Source organism: Martes martes, assembly GCF_963455335.1.
Source record: "Martes martes genome assembly, chromosome: 7".
Lineage (NCBI taxonomy): Eukaryota > Metazoa > Chordata > Mammalia > Carnivora > Mustelidae > Martes > Martes martes.
The window spans coordinates 73,867,341-73,880,855 of record NC_137894.1 but is presented as its reverse complement, the minus strand read 5'-3'; the positions used below and the strand labels follow the sequence as shown (position 1 = coordinate 73,880,855).

The 13,515-nt window shown below is 43.4% G+C and overlaps 1 protein-coding gene across 5 annotated transcripts in view; it reads left to right on the top strand.

Moving 5' to 3' along the window:
- STXBP6 (syntaxin binding protein 6) overlaps window positions 1-13,515 on the top strand; it is a 256,274-nt gene that overhangs the window by 198,616 nt on the left and 44,143 nt on the right. For all 5 annotated transcript variants that reach the window (XM_080807490.1, XM_080807493.1, XM_080807491.1 and 2 more), the window contains 2 exons: window positions 498-628; window positions 1,551-1,716. In XM_080807490.1, the coding sequence (XP_080663616.1) occupies window positions 498-628; window positions 1,551-1,716 (297 nt within the window). The remainder of the gene's footprint in view (window positions 1-497; window positions 629-1,550; window positions 1,717-13,515) is intronic.

Here is a 13,515-nt window from a genome sequence, read left to right as displayed (position 1 = left end):
TCCATATCTTACCAGTGAAGCCTGATACATTTACACTGGAATATCACCTTCAAAATACGCATTGCAGTTTCCAACAGTAACCTCTGCTTCCTTTCAAATACAGCTTTCCCCAGTACCTCTACCTGATGCCCACCAACCCCCCATGTTGCTTTCCCTGCAGATGGTCATTGTGCACTTGTGGCCTCCTTTAAAAGTGCTTGGTGTTCCTCGGTTGAGTTGTGTTTAGTCTGAATGAATGAGGACATAAATGAAGCAGCCTTCGCAATTATATTGTATATTGTAACTTTGTGTATTATATTATACACTATAATATTATATTGTAATATTGTAATTGCGTGAGAGTGGAGAATATAACTATTTCTTTTGCGTTCACCTCTCGTTAAAGACACACATGTTCATATGCTGTGTGTGTGTGTGTGTGTGTGTACGCACACATGTAGGTGTAATGAGAAAACCAATCCGCGTGCCCACTAATGTGAGTGGTCTTTTCTTGGCAGTGACAAACAAGAAACCCACCCAGGCATCCATCACAAAGGTCAAACAGTTTGAAGGCTCCACGTCGTTCGTGCGAAGGTCCCAGTGGATGCTTGAGCAGCTTCGCCAGGTTAATGGCATCGATCCTAATCGGGTGAGTGAATGCCCCGTTTGAGCGAAGGTGTCCTCCTCACACAGTGACTCTCTCACTGGCCTTGGCAATGGTGGTGGTTGTCTGAGTCATCTCTAACAAAGCTGTTTCTCTGTTTCAGTGATGTGGCTAAGACTTTCTGATTTCTCTGTCCTCATGGGGCACTACAAGTCTTTTCATCATGTTTGATGCAGAAACATAAGGGAACGCATACTGAAGAAATAAATGCTGTCTTTTGTATGCTTATCAGCCAAGTGCAAAGGGCAGAGTTCAGATACTACGTCCATGGTTATTAATATGAAAAACCATGTTCATCAAAGCTTCATTTATCTCCTAATAACACCAGTGATGAGGTTTTTTTCCACCAAAACAAACAGACAAACAGATGGCACCTTACAAATTAGGTATTTGGATTTAACATGAGAAACATTTTAAGGTAGAATTATTTATTTAAGTACTTTCCCTTTTGCTCACACACACTCGCTATACAAAACCTCAATAATGAGGAAAAATAAAATGTAAATTGTAACTATATGCTAAAATAATAAGGGAGAATCTTTTCCTTACCAAGCGGTAGGAGCAAGACCAATTGATAGGGCTGAGAACCTGAAGGAATCCTTTTGCAGGTCATTGGGAAGGCAGCATGTAGTCTAAATTCTGCCAGATGCATGTGTGGAGGCTTTTGTGATACTAGCCTCCTGGGGACATCTTTAAATACTCTTAAGATTTGGGGATTGCTTGATAAACAGAGGAAAGGAAGGTGGACCTTCTTTCCACGCATCTAGGCGCAAATAAAGATGAGACTTGTGATTAAGAGCCAAGTTTTGAAAGGTGTTTTTGCCTTTACGAGTCTTTTGTCAGGAGTGAGCTGAAGGCAGCCGTGTTTATAGATTGAGATCAGTAGTTATCTCACTGTCTTTTCCAGGATTCTGCAGAGTTTGACTTGTTGTTTGAAAATGCATTTGACCAGTGGGTAGCCAGCACAGCCTCCGAAAAGTGCACCTTCTTCCAGATCCTCCACCACACCTGCCAGAGGTACCTCACGGACAGGAAGCCGGAGTTCATTAACTGCCAGTCCAAAATCATGGGAGGTGAGTGGGCACTTGTAGGACTCTGCTCAGCCTGTCTCCTCAGACTCACTTTTACATAAAAACTTAGGTGTTCTATAGCATAATTAAAGACCGAAAAAAAGAATGAGGATGCTCAGAGCTAGGCAGCATGAGAACCATTCTAGGGAGTTCTTCGCGTGCTAAATTCAGACACAGTAGTGTGTTTCACTCTTCAGCAAAAGCGAGTCTTTTTAGAAGAATCAGCCACTTAGCTAAGATGACTTATACTAGGAGAACTAACCTGTCCCTTTATTAGGAAAATCTTTCAGTTTGGTTTCTTTACCACCATTCCTGTAATTTCATTGCAGAACGCTGTTTTCTAGGCTGTTTTTTTCCTAAGAGTTCTCAAGGTATTTTACAAATATTAACATACAAACTCTTACAGATGTAGTCCCCTTTCTTTCAAATAGCAGCTAGCGTTCCGTTTATCCCTCAGATGGCGTACAGAGCAGAGTGAGGCTGAGCGCTCTAAGCCAGCCTTGAGGGGTAAAGACCAGTGTTGGCAACTTAATGAGAAACATTTAGAGGGTGCTTAACACATTTCTTTTAGGTGGCATTTCTTTTTAGGGAATTGAAACTGAGCTAAAAATGTTTTTAAGAAGCCTTGCTAGTCACTCTGTGAGTTGAGGAAGAGCATTTCTATGATTGCTCTTTTCACTGACCTATTCTCCTGGTTTGAGGGAAAAAAAAAATTATGTGCCAACTTGGTTTTAATCAAATGTCAAATGAAGGTCACATTATAGACATTTCATCTTCTCCTTGGGCTGTACGTGTCTTTCATATGAACATGGCTCAGAACCCATTGTTCCACGCTAGCCCCTGACGTGCATGGCACCATTTTGCCACTAGTCTGCTAGATGTCATTAGAGAAGACACTAGCCAGCGCTTTGTTGTTATCTCCAAATGTGTTAGTGTTCCTCTTGAATGGGAGGTTGCTTGCATCCTAAGAACCTAGAAAGGTCTTCCTTAGGCGTCAATGCAGTATTTTATTACAGTTTCTCCATTTATCCTCGAAAAATGTTGATGAGTAGTGCATATTGTGTTCCAGTGGCCCCATCTTGCACACTAAAGTAAAAACTATTATATGGGGGTGCCTGGGTGGCTCAGTGGGTTAAAGCCTCTGCCTTCGGCTCAGGTCGTGATCCCAGGGTCCTGGGATCCAGCCCTGCATTGGGTTCTCTGCTCAGCAGCGAGCCTGCTTCGTCCTCTCTCTCTCTCTGCCTGCCTCTCTGCCTACTTGTAATCTCTGTCTGTCAAATAAATAAATAAAATCTTTGGGCACCTGGGTGGCTCAGTGGGTTAAGCCTCTGCCTTTGGCTCGGGTCAGGATCTCAGGGTCCTGGCATCAAGCCCCACATTGGGCTCTCTGCTCAGCAGGGAGCCTGCTTCCCCCTCTCTCTCTGCCTGCCTCTCTGCCTACTTGTGATCTTTCTGTCTCTGTCAAATAAATAAATAAAATCTTAAAAAAAAATCTTAAAAAAAAACAACTATTAGACGTAGATGTTGAAAGGAATGAGATCATCTAACACTGACCTCCTACTGTTGAGAAAATAGAGCAAGCTACTGCTCGCTATCCTGTCTGTGCCCCCGGCGTGCTTCACACGGACCCCACGTGTGAAGCCCAGCTGTAGCAGACCTGGCGGGTCAGCGCACACCAGGCTCAGGACCACAGAGGACAGAGTGTTTCAGTGACTGCAAAATGGGCCAGGAAATCCCAGCTTTCCCTCATTCCTCATTAGGTTAGGTTTGTCTCTGCTATCCTAGAATCAGACTTGCTTCTTGATCTCAGGGTCCTCCCAGAATGTTTTCCCACTGGTGTCTGTATGGTCTATAGCCTCCACGGAGAGCACGTAAGCAGAGTCTCATCTTAAAATAAGGTAACATTATGGGTTTGAAATGTCTGTTGCCCTTGGAGAGGGACTCCCCTCATGCCTTCCCCTTTTGCGTGTGCCGTCCTGAGAGCAGAGTGGCCAGAAACAGAAGCAGTGTCATGGGAATGGGCACATTTCCTCAGAAGGGGAATGTGAGGCAGAAGCAGGAGGGCCACAGCCTCACTCCCTCCACTCTTCTTGAAGGAGAAAGAAGCAAGTCTTGTCCTTCCTGCTAAGGTTGAGGACAGCTTTGGTAACTCCTCCCTCTCTCCTCTCACTGGGCGGTCCCTCTTCTCTCTGGCCTCTGAAGCTCACTGCCTTTCCTGCATTCATTCATTCAGTCCTGCTTCATCATCTGATTATGCAGCAAAGAAGTGCCAAGGACCTGCTGTGTGCTGATCACCGTCCTACGGTCTGGATATGGGGAATCATTCTGTGTTTGGTTCCTTAATAGACTCCAGTTTCTCTACCCATGTTCCAGACTGTTGGGTCCCTAACAGTCTTACTCTGTGCTCTTGGTTCCCTTCTTGAATGTCCTCAGACCTTCCCACACAGCCCCGCCCAGCTGCTGCTTTCAGTCACTGACCCAGCCCTCCAGAGGTTTTCCAGTGCCTTACGTAAAGTATGCAGAGCGGAGACAGGAATCTGTATACCCAATGTTAAATTGCTAGTATGTGTATTGGACAAAGCTAAAGACTGATTTCCTATAGTAAGAAAAAGAGTAAGTTAATGACACCGAGTCCCAGAATGGGCCCTACCTTTTGTGATCGCACGCGTGTCTCTCATGTTCCCCAGACCTCACTTTTCGCTGGTGTGACATGTGGAGTATGGCTTAGAGATCTGAAATCTGTTTCAGCTTTAATATTTTGAGAATCTCTAATGTCTAAGTTGTGTAGATGAATCACTTCCTAATTTAAGAGTCAACTAAAAGACTTAGCACAATTAAATATAGGCTGGCCTCGGACTCCTCCAAAAGGCAAAAAAGTTTGAACTGAGCACGCTGTAATTTGTTGGCGGCATATGTCCTTAATGAGCACAGCCTGTCTTATTTAAACAGTTGCTGATCCTTGATAACAGTTGTACCAACACACCCTAGTTCATTAGTGTGCTGATCGGTCTTCCTTTTTGCTGCTTACCACAATTCAGTCTTCAAATTGGGTAGTGCTTGGATCACAACATTCTGACCCCTTCAACTTTGGGGGCACCTACCCCATCTTCAGCAGATGAAAGCTGTTTCACATTTCACAGTACCTTTTGGTCTGTCCTCAGAATCTGGGCCACACATCCTGGACATGAATTTTCTCTGAACTGAGAAATGTCATAGATTTTGTGGTTTTAAAGAACTAATGTTCATGTTGGTATGCTTCCTGAAGACCAGATTCTTTACATATGTTGTTTCATTTAACCTTTACTACAGCCCTTGGAAATACAATTTATTATCTCCATTTTATAGGGAAGGAAATAGGATTGGAGAGATCATTAAATAGCTTGCCAGGGGTCCTATAGCTAGCAAGTGGCAGAGATGAGACTCAAACACAGGCCCTCTCCACTCTGAAAGCGTCTTCGTCAGGGTCACTGAGTGCCACTGACATTGTCTTTGCTATAAATGGTGCCCCCTGAGGTTGTGCCGAAATTTTGGGGAAAAAAACTAGCCAGCAGGTCCCTAGGTTTTAAAAAAGGGAAATAGGGGGCACCTGGGTGGCTCAGTGGGTTAAGCCTCTGCCTTCAGCTCAGGTCATGATCCCAAGGTCCTGGAATCGAGTCCCGCATCGGGCTCTCTGCTCAGCAGGGGGCCTGCTTCCCTCTCTCTCTCTGCCTACTTGTGATCTCTTTCTCTCTGTCAAATAAATAAATAAAATCTTCTAAAAAATTTTTTTTAAAAATTAAAAAGGGAAATAGGGCACCTGGGTGGCTCAGTGGGTTAAAGCCTCTGCCTTCGGCTCAGGTCATGATCCCAGGGTCCTGGGCGGGGCTCCATCTCTTTGCTCAGCGGGGAGCCTGCTTCCCCCTCTCTCTCTGCCTGCTTCTCTGCCTACTTGTGATCTCTGTCTGTCAAATAAATAAATCCTTAAAAAAAAAAAAAAGAAAGAAAAAAGGGAAATAAGGGGAGGAGGCCAGAGACTATAGGAGCTTTTGATTTTTTCACTAGTCTTATTGTAGGTATGTTATTAAGACAGTAAGTCTTAAGCTTTGGGCGGGGCAAGGGGGGAGTCCTAAGAATGATGGAGTGATCAGGGACCTTTAGAATTATCTTGCTCTTTATTGTTTTTGTTTTTGTTCATCTGAATTTCAACATATTAAAGAGATGAACTACTTTGGTGGCTGGGGAAGATGATGGAGACCTAGCCACACCCTGGGCCTCCCATGTCTGCATTGGGCCCAACCCTGTCATCAGGAAAACTAAGGCCCAGTGATTTTGAAAAACTTTACCAAGATCCGAGTCCTGGAAGCAAGTCTGCCTGACTTCCACTGAACCATACTTTCTTTAATACCAGTTCAGACAGGATCATCATTTAAATACCTACAATCCCAGGCAGTTCTCCCCTTGTATTCTTTGATTGTATATACCCCGCATGACCATGCTTTTCTTTCTTTGGCGTGCTTGAGTTCCCTCCTGCAAACATGGTATTCTATCTCCAGAGGACAGACTGGGAAGCTTTGATCTTCTGATGCTGGTTACAGAATTCAGGAGACACACGTACGATCTGTAGGGCCAAGGAAAGGCACTCATAACTGGAAAGAGGTTGGGAGTCTCTAAGCAAGGGGAGGCATTGGTTTCCTCTCCAGCCTCTGTCAGTGTCTTAGCAGCCATCCTCTCTTCCCTTGGATGGTAGGAAGACCAGGAAGCTAGAGCCAAGTCCTCCTGCCTTCGTCATTCCTAACTTCCACTCCTCCTCTCATTTAATTCATTAAAGGTCATTCACCTTTCAAAAGTACGAAGCCATCCATTTAGTTGCTGGGTCTGTAAGGTACCGAGCAATGTAGAATTAACCAGACTGAAGGCAGAGGCATAGAGCCAGTCTGTCTACTGAAAAGTGGCATGGCATCATGAATGACAGGAGCCCTGAAAGCGAATTCTCAGGTTCATCTCTGAGAGGGTAGATGTCTGTTTACTGTAAGCAGAGGTGATGATAAACTGTTGTATGTGTGATGACACATTTGCACTTCAAAGATGCCTCCAAGGAGTTAATCGTATATGTTGAACTTGAGACTCCAGAAGAGAGACTTGTTTTCAACCAGTTCGTTTTGGAGAAACACAGTCTGCCCCCAAATAGTAGTATCAGTTTAGCTAACAGGCATGTCATATGAAGTCACAGCCCTAAGGGGAAACTGTTTTGCGTTGCTTTCTTTGTTTTTCTTCATAAAATGTGAGCAAATCCCACATGGCTCTCCACGGCTAGCTTATTGACACTGACCTTTCATAGTGATTACCATTGGCCCATTATTCTTAGCACAGTGCCATGGACTATGGGAATCTTCAGTGGTACTGACAACTTCTGTGTTAGAACCACAGCGTAGGTTCTTTGCAAACCTGTTTTCTTCTTCAGTAAGTGTTGTAAATGATTTTGCAGGAAAACAAATGATTTCTTCTTCAAGGCAAGCTTCTGTACAAACTGAAGCAGGTCCTAGCATTTTTTTTAATTCGGCCCAAACACCCTTGGCTAACTCGTTGAATTACCTCTTGCTCTTTTACCTGTTTTACCTGGGTCCTCCTTGCGTGGACCCACCTGTACTGTTTGCAGCCCACCCGTGTACGTGTCCTCATTGATTGCACAAGCATCGACAGCACCGTCTACCTGTCAGGCACTGAGCTAGCTGGAGAGATCCAACAACAAAGGAGATACCTTTGCTGACTCGGCTTACTTTTCTAGGGAGACAACAGGTGTAAACAGACATAAAGCAATTCAGTAACACCAAGGTGATTGCTAAGCTGTGTTGTAAAGGATGGTTAGCACTGGCCAGAAAGACAGGGGCAGGGCAAAATGAGCTCTCTTTTATTGCCATAGTTAATCCACACAGCTTCATTCCAGTGCTAGCTATATTCAGAATTCGGAATGTGGCAGATTGTTTTTCCACAAAACAGGCTATTTTGGGGTGCCATATATTTTCATCACTACCAAAGGAAATTTTTTAAGCGTTGCCATTCTACTCACAACCCTTCAAATGATGGTATCGAGCCCAGACTTCTGAGCTCTGTTAGAATTACAAGGACACGGATGTCTCCGACGTGTCCTTCATAGCAGACTGGCCCTCCTTTGCCCCTGCTCATTGGTATGCTAAAGGAGAGACCTAATGGCTTTACACTGGATTCCCCTGGGAGGGAATAGAATCTCAGGGTTTGAAGCGTGACGTTGCTTTGGACTTTTCTTCTAAGCAATTCAGGGTCATCCCTGGGTGAAGTGTGCAAATATTTCACCTTGTGAGTGCTCCAGGCATGAGCACGAGTAAGGTGAAGTAGCAACTTCTAAAAAGAGGAAGTGTGTGTGTCCTAACAGGGTTCTAACGGTGGGGGAGGGAGCGGAAAGGTGATCAGTATGGCTGTTCTTAATCCCAATACATTAATATACTACTTTAAGGGTATCTGCAACATTTGCCAAATTTTTTATTTCTTCTCTGTATTGTCTTGTTTTCTGTCAGTGAATAATGGCTTTGTGGGATGCGAACCTCACACTCTGACCCATGCTCCAGCCAGGGGCGCATTATAATGAACTGTTTATTCCTCAAGAATAGATCCATGTGTAATTTTGCCTCACCGCTCAAACCGTAATATATTTGGGGATGCACACACATACCCGCATGTATTAGAGATTATAATTCATGGACCACATTAACTTGTGTTAAAACCACCATATGGCTGCTGCTTGATGCCAACACCTACCTAGATGTGGGACAGAGGAGACGGCCAGGCTGCTTAGCTGACCCACTGTTGTGGGAGAGCTGTAAAGTGTTTCTTAGAGTTCTTTAAATCAGGTGGAATCCATGTCGTGGGTCCTCTAGTGGCTCTTCTTGTCACTCTTGAAGAAATACAGAAGAACAAACTTCCATTATCCTCTGCCATGGCACAAACAAGGATAATGATGTGTAGGAAGCGTGCCCAAGATGCCACAGCTAATAAGGGATGGAACTAGCCCCACAGTCAAGGCCTGGCCCTTGCTCCCCGTCCACTCAATGAAGGCCAGGACTTCCAAGTTCACTTAATAAGCACATCTTCTCCCTACATTGATTCCGCTAAGCAGAAGAGGAGATAGCACTAATTTAACAAGATTTGCATAAGGATGAAATTTATAATGCTGTTTGAAAGTTCTCTATAAATGACTGTTAATTATATATCAGTCCTGTACAAACAGATTTATCATCCAGTCTCCCATTACTCTAGTCTCTTCATTTTCCTAGACAGCGTGATAGTTCATGAAACACTTGGCTTATAGAAACTCTTGGAGAGAGTAAGAAACTGAGAATAGAAACAAAAAAAAAAATGCATCAATAAAAATAACAGTACAAGTGTTTAACTTATACAGTTGGGAAAGCCCAGCTAGGGTTTTCTGTTTTTTTGTTTTCATTCTGAGGATCCTACCACTGTAGCTACTGCATCAGGCAGGTCTGGTGCTTATGGTGCTGCAGGAATTACCAACATAACCGCCTGACACTGGCCAACTACCGTCAGGAGCAGGACATTCTAGCAGAAGCTCTGAGAGGCTTCTGGATCTGAATCTCATGTAGTTACTGTTTCAATTTAGGACAACATTACCGGTTGTTATGTTGGGTGGTTTATGTGTTTTCTCGTATTTTCCGAGTGGGTCATTCAGCCTCATCTTGTTCCCAGGAGGTAAATGAAAAGCAGTTGCTTTTATTTTAAGTGAGAACATTGGAGTAACCAAGGACTACTGCTTTAGGTTCCATCCAATTCTGTGCATGATACAAATGACTAGTAACTAAAGAAAAACTGGGTCACAGATGTGATTTTCTCATTTTCATTGCTCTTTGGCTGTAAGCTACACTGATGCACACAGTGAACCAGCTGGTGGGCTGGGGTCTGCTATCCTGAGCCAGGAGTGACTTCATGCATTCAATGCTTTTGAATCATGCATCTCCATCAAAACCTTGAAACAAACCAACGGCACATATGGGTACTTCCAAGGTATCATTTATTGGCTTGACAAGGATCGTGAATGTATTTTGTCTATCCCATGGTTAAATAACCTACAATGGATGAGAGCCATTCCTACTTTCAGAATCAACCAGAGGACGTAACTGCACAACTTGACCCAGTGACACAGTGATAGAGATCAGACTCCATTCACTTATCCCTGGCTTTGGTGGCATCACTTGGTCCTGTAACTTCCTCTAAGCTACTTACCTTACATTCAGCCTCTCTATGCTTTCCTGTATCATAGAGATTAACATAGACCTTGAAGGAATGGTGTGAGGATTAGAGTGAATTTTAAAATACTCAGTCAGGGGTGCCTGGGTGGCTCAGTCTGTTAAGCTTCCGACTCTTGATTTTGTTTCGTGGATCATGATCTCAGGGTCATGGAATCCAGCCCTGCTTCGGACTCCATGCTGAGTGTGGAGCCTGCTTATGAGTCCTCCCTCTGTCCCCACCCTCACCCCTGCCACTCTTGCATGTTCTTTCTCAAAAGTAAATGAATAAAATAATCAAATGGGATTTTTTGCAAAGAGCCAGTACATGTCTGAATATTCTATTTTAAAAAAAAAACTTGGAAATTATAGTTTGTGTGTTCATAATATTACATGATTTCTCTCATGATATTTATCAAAAGAACTTTCTGGGGTGCCTGGGTGGCTCAGTCGGTTAAGCAGCTGACTCTTGCTTTCGGCTCAGGTCATGATCTCAGGGTCATGGGATCGAGCCCCACATTGGGCTCTCTGCTCAGCAAGGGGTCTGCTTGAGATTCTCTCCCTCTGCCCCTCTCCCCACTTGCATATGCACAGTGTGCACCCTCTCTTTCTCTCTCAAATCTTTTCTTTAAAAAGCACTTTCTTATGAAAAAAGCAAGAAAATTTTCTCAAGCTTTCCTAATCCATGTTGGCCATAAGAATTGCCAAAAAATGGGGCACCTGGGTGGCTCAGTGGGTTAAAGCCTCTGCCTTCAGCCTAGGTCATGATCTCAGGGTCCTAGGATCGAGCCCCACATGGGGCTCTCTGCTCAGCAGGGAGCCTGCTTCCCTTCCTCTCTCTCTGCCTGCCTCTCTGCCTACTTGTGATCACTCTCTGTCAAATAAATAAATAAAATCTTAAAAAAAAAAAAAAAGAATTGCCAAAAAATAGTAATTTCTTTGTTTCAAGTGGGAATGAACTGAGCTCTATTATAGACATTTCAAATGACTGGAATGCTGAGTCGTTTGCTATGGCTTATTGAATGCTGAACGTGCTGCATTTCATGTTTGACATTTATAGAATGTGTATGTTACTGCTGACTTACCAAAACAACGATGTTTAAAATAGCAAGTGAGGCTGTGCCAGAGATCAGGGCAAGTAGTTCACATCTTCTTGTAGGAAAAAAAAAAAACCTGTGTTTTCTGAACTTTATAAGAGAATAGAAATGTTCTTTTTCCACCAATAGATCTTCAGCCTAAAATATTTCTTTGAGTCCAGTTCTCTTTCCCCTGCCAAAAATGGGGATACATGAATCAGAAGTAAAAGTGTTTAATAGTGTTAGACATGAAGTGGTATTTCTGACACAGACGTAAAAATTGTGCTGCGTGATGTCCATATTTCAGATTTACAGACAAGTACAGGTTTTAAGAGAATTTGGGAGACATAAGTTTGCCAGTCAGTTTTCTATGTAAGGACATTTTTTGTCAGTTTTCATATCCATTATCACCATAATTTCATTTTTAAAACATTTAACACTAAAGGACTAAAGGGACATAATCTCCAGAAATGAAGGGCTGTTCCTTAAATTGGAAACATTTACCTTGATGAAAAACTTAGCACATTGTTCTTATTTATCTTAGTTCATGTAGACCAATAAAAACTCCATCAGCTGGCATTTAAAAGTTGTTGCCCTGCTGGAACATAGAAATATCGAGAACTGAAACTAACATGGAATTTTAGCAAAGAGAAGATGAAGAGCGGTAACTGGCCCTAAGAGTGATCGTTTAATGTTTTGTCAAATTTACCCCTGCTTCTGAGGAAACCACTCAGAGCACACACCTTGTGGACGGGACCTCAGAACGTCATCTTCAGGGTTGAAGGCCAGGGTCCTATTCCTTTCCTGGAATGGAGGTAAAGAACTTGTGCATAGTACCGGAGAGAAAACTGCACGGGAGTGTGACCTTTCTCAAACCTTCAGTGAAGAGGTAAATGAAATGGCATTCTTTTCCCCCACACTGTATCCTAAGCTTCTAAGAAATTCTGCCTTGTATCTGATCCTTCCAGTAAAACTAAATCACTAGATTTAGCGAAGGTAGTTATTTGAAGTGTGGACACTGGTGTAGAGCTGAAGTTAGAGGTTTAGGACCATACATTCCTCACTCTTCCATTTGGAATATGCCTACCCAGGAGTGGAGTCCTTAGATGTTCACTGCAGCAGGTAAGAACATTAGCGTTCTCTGATTAGGAAACAAAAATAGAAGATGCTCGGTCAAGTTTGAATTTCAGATAAACAATGGATAATTTCTTAGTAGAAGTATGTCCCAAATATTGCATGGGTGTCCTATATTTTATCTGGAAACCTTCATGGGTATATACCTTCCCAGTTTCTGGCCACCATAACAAATATGGAAAAGAGAATACGTTTATTTCTGTGAAACACATAAACTTGATAATGGCCAAATAACTATTTACAACTTCAAGATAGTTTGAGCCGGAGATCTCTCTCAAAGGCATTATTTTAGGCTAGCCATCCAAAGATACAAACAGAGAAAAATCTGAGCAGACGGCTAAAGAAGGACTGTTAGAAAAACTTAGAGGATCTGTGATTTACTATGGCTATTCTTCATAGAATAAATGCTGTAGTAAGCATAGAAACTCCACTAAAGCGCTCGTATCACAGAACATGCATTCCTGGTTAATTTTGCCTAGGGAAGAAACCTCCGTCATCAGTGTGAATGTCTTTGGCTTGGTTTTGAGGAGTTAGTTTACTGCCAAGAATAAAAGGAGGCTGCCATAGACTCTTGGAGGTACCCAACAGAACAAAGGCTCCCATTTATGGAGGAAGATTTGAGAAGCTCTACTGTCTCAAGAGTTAGAAGTAGAATAAAGAAGTGTAACAGGGGGGCACCTGGGTGGCTCAGTGGGTTAAAACCTCTGCCTTCGGCTCAGGGCATGATCTCGGGGTCCTGGGATCGAGCCCCATGTCGGGCTCTCTGCTCGGTGGAGAGCCTGCTTCCTCCTCTCTCTCTTTGCCTGCCTCTCTGCCTACTTGTGATCTCTGTCTGTCAAATAAATAAATAAAATCTTTAAAAAAAAAAAAAAAAGTGTAACAGGGGCGCCTGGATGGCACAGTCAGTTAAGCATCCAACTCTTGGTTTCAACTCAGGTCATGATTCAGGGTCCTGAGATAGAGGCTCCGAGTCTGCCTGGGATTCTTGGCATTGTGTCTCCCTATCTCCCTGTCCCTCCCCCACCCCTTCCCTCAGTCACTCACATGTGTTCCCTTTCTCTCTTGTTCTCGCTCTCTCAAATAAATAAGTCTTTTTTTTTTTTTTAATTTTGTAAAGGAAGTATAACAGGAAACTGCCACTTTAGAGATTTGGCCTCCTCTCTGACTGGCCTATGGTTTTCTTAGTAATAATGGACATGACCGGTCTGAGATCCCTTGACAAACCCTGTGGCTTGCCTCCAAGCTCTGCCTCACCTTTATCCATCCTGCTGACCGTCTGCAACCCCTCTCTCGTTGTCAGGTAAACAAGCGTGCAAAGTAACCCTGGCTTAGCTGTTGGT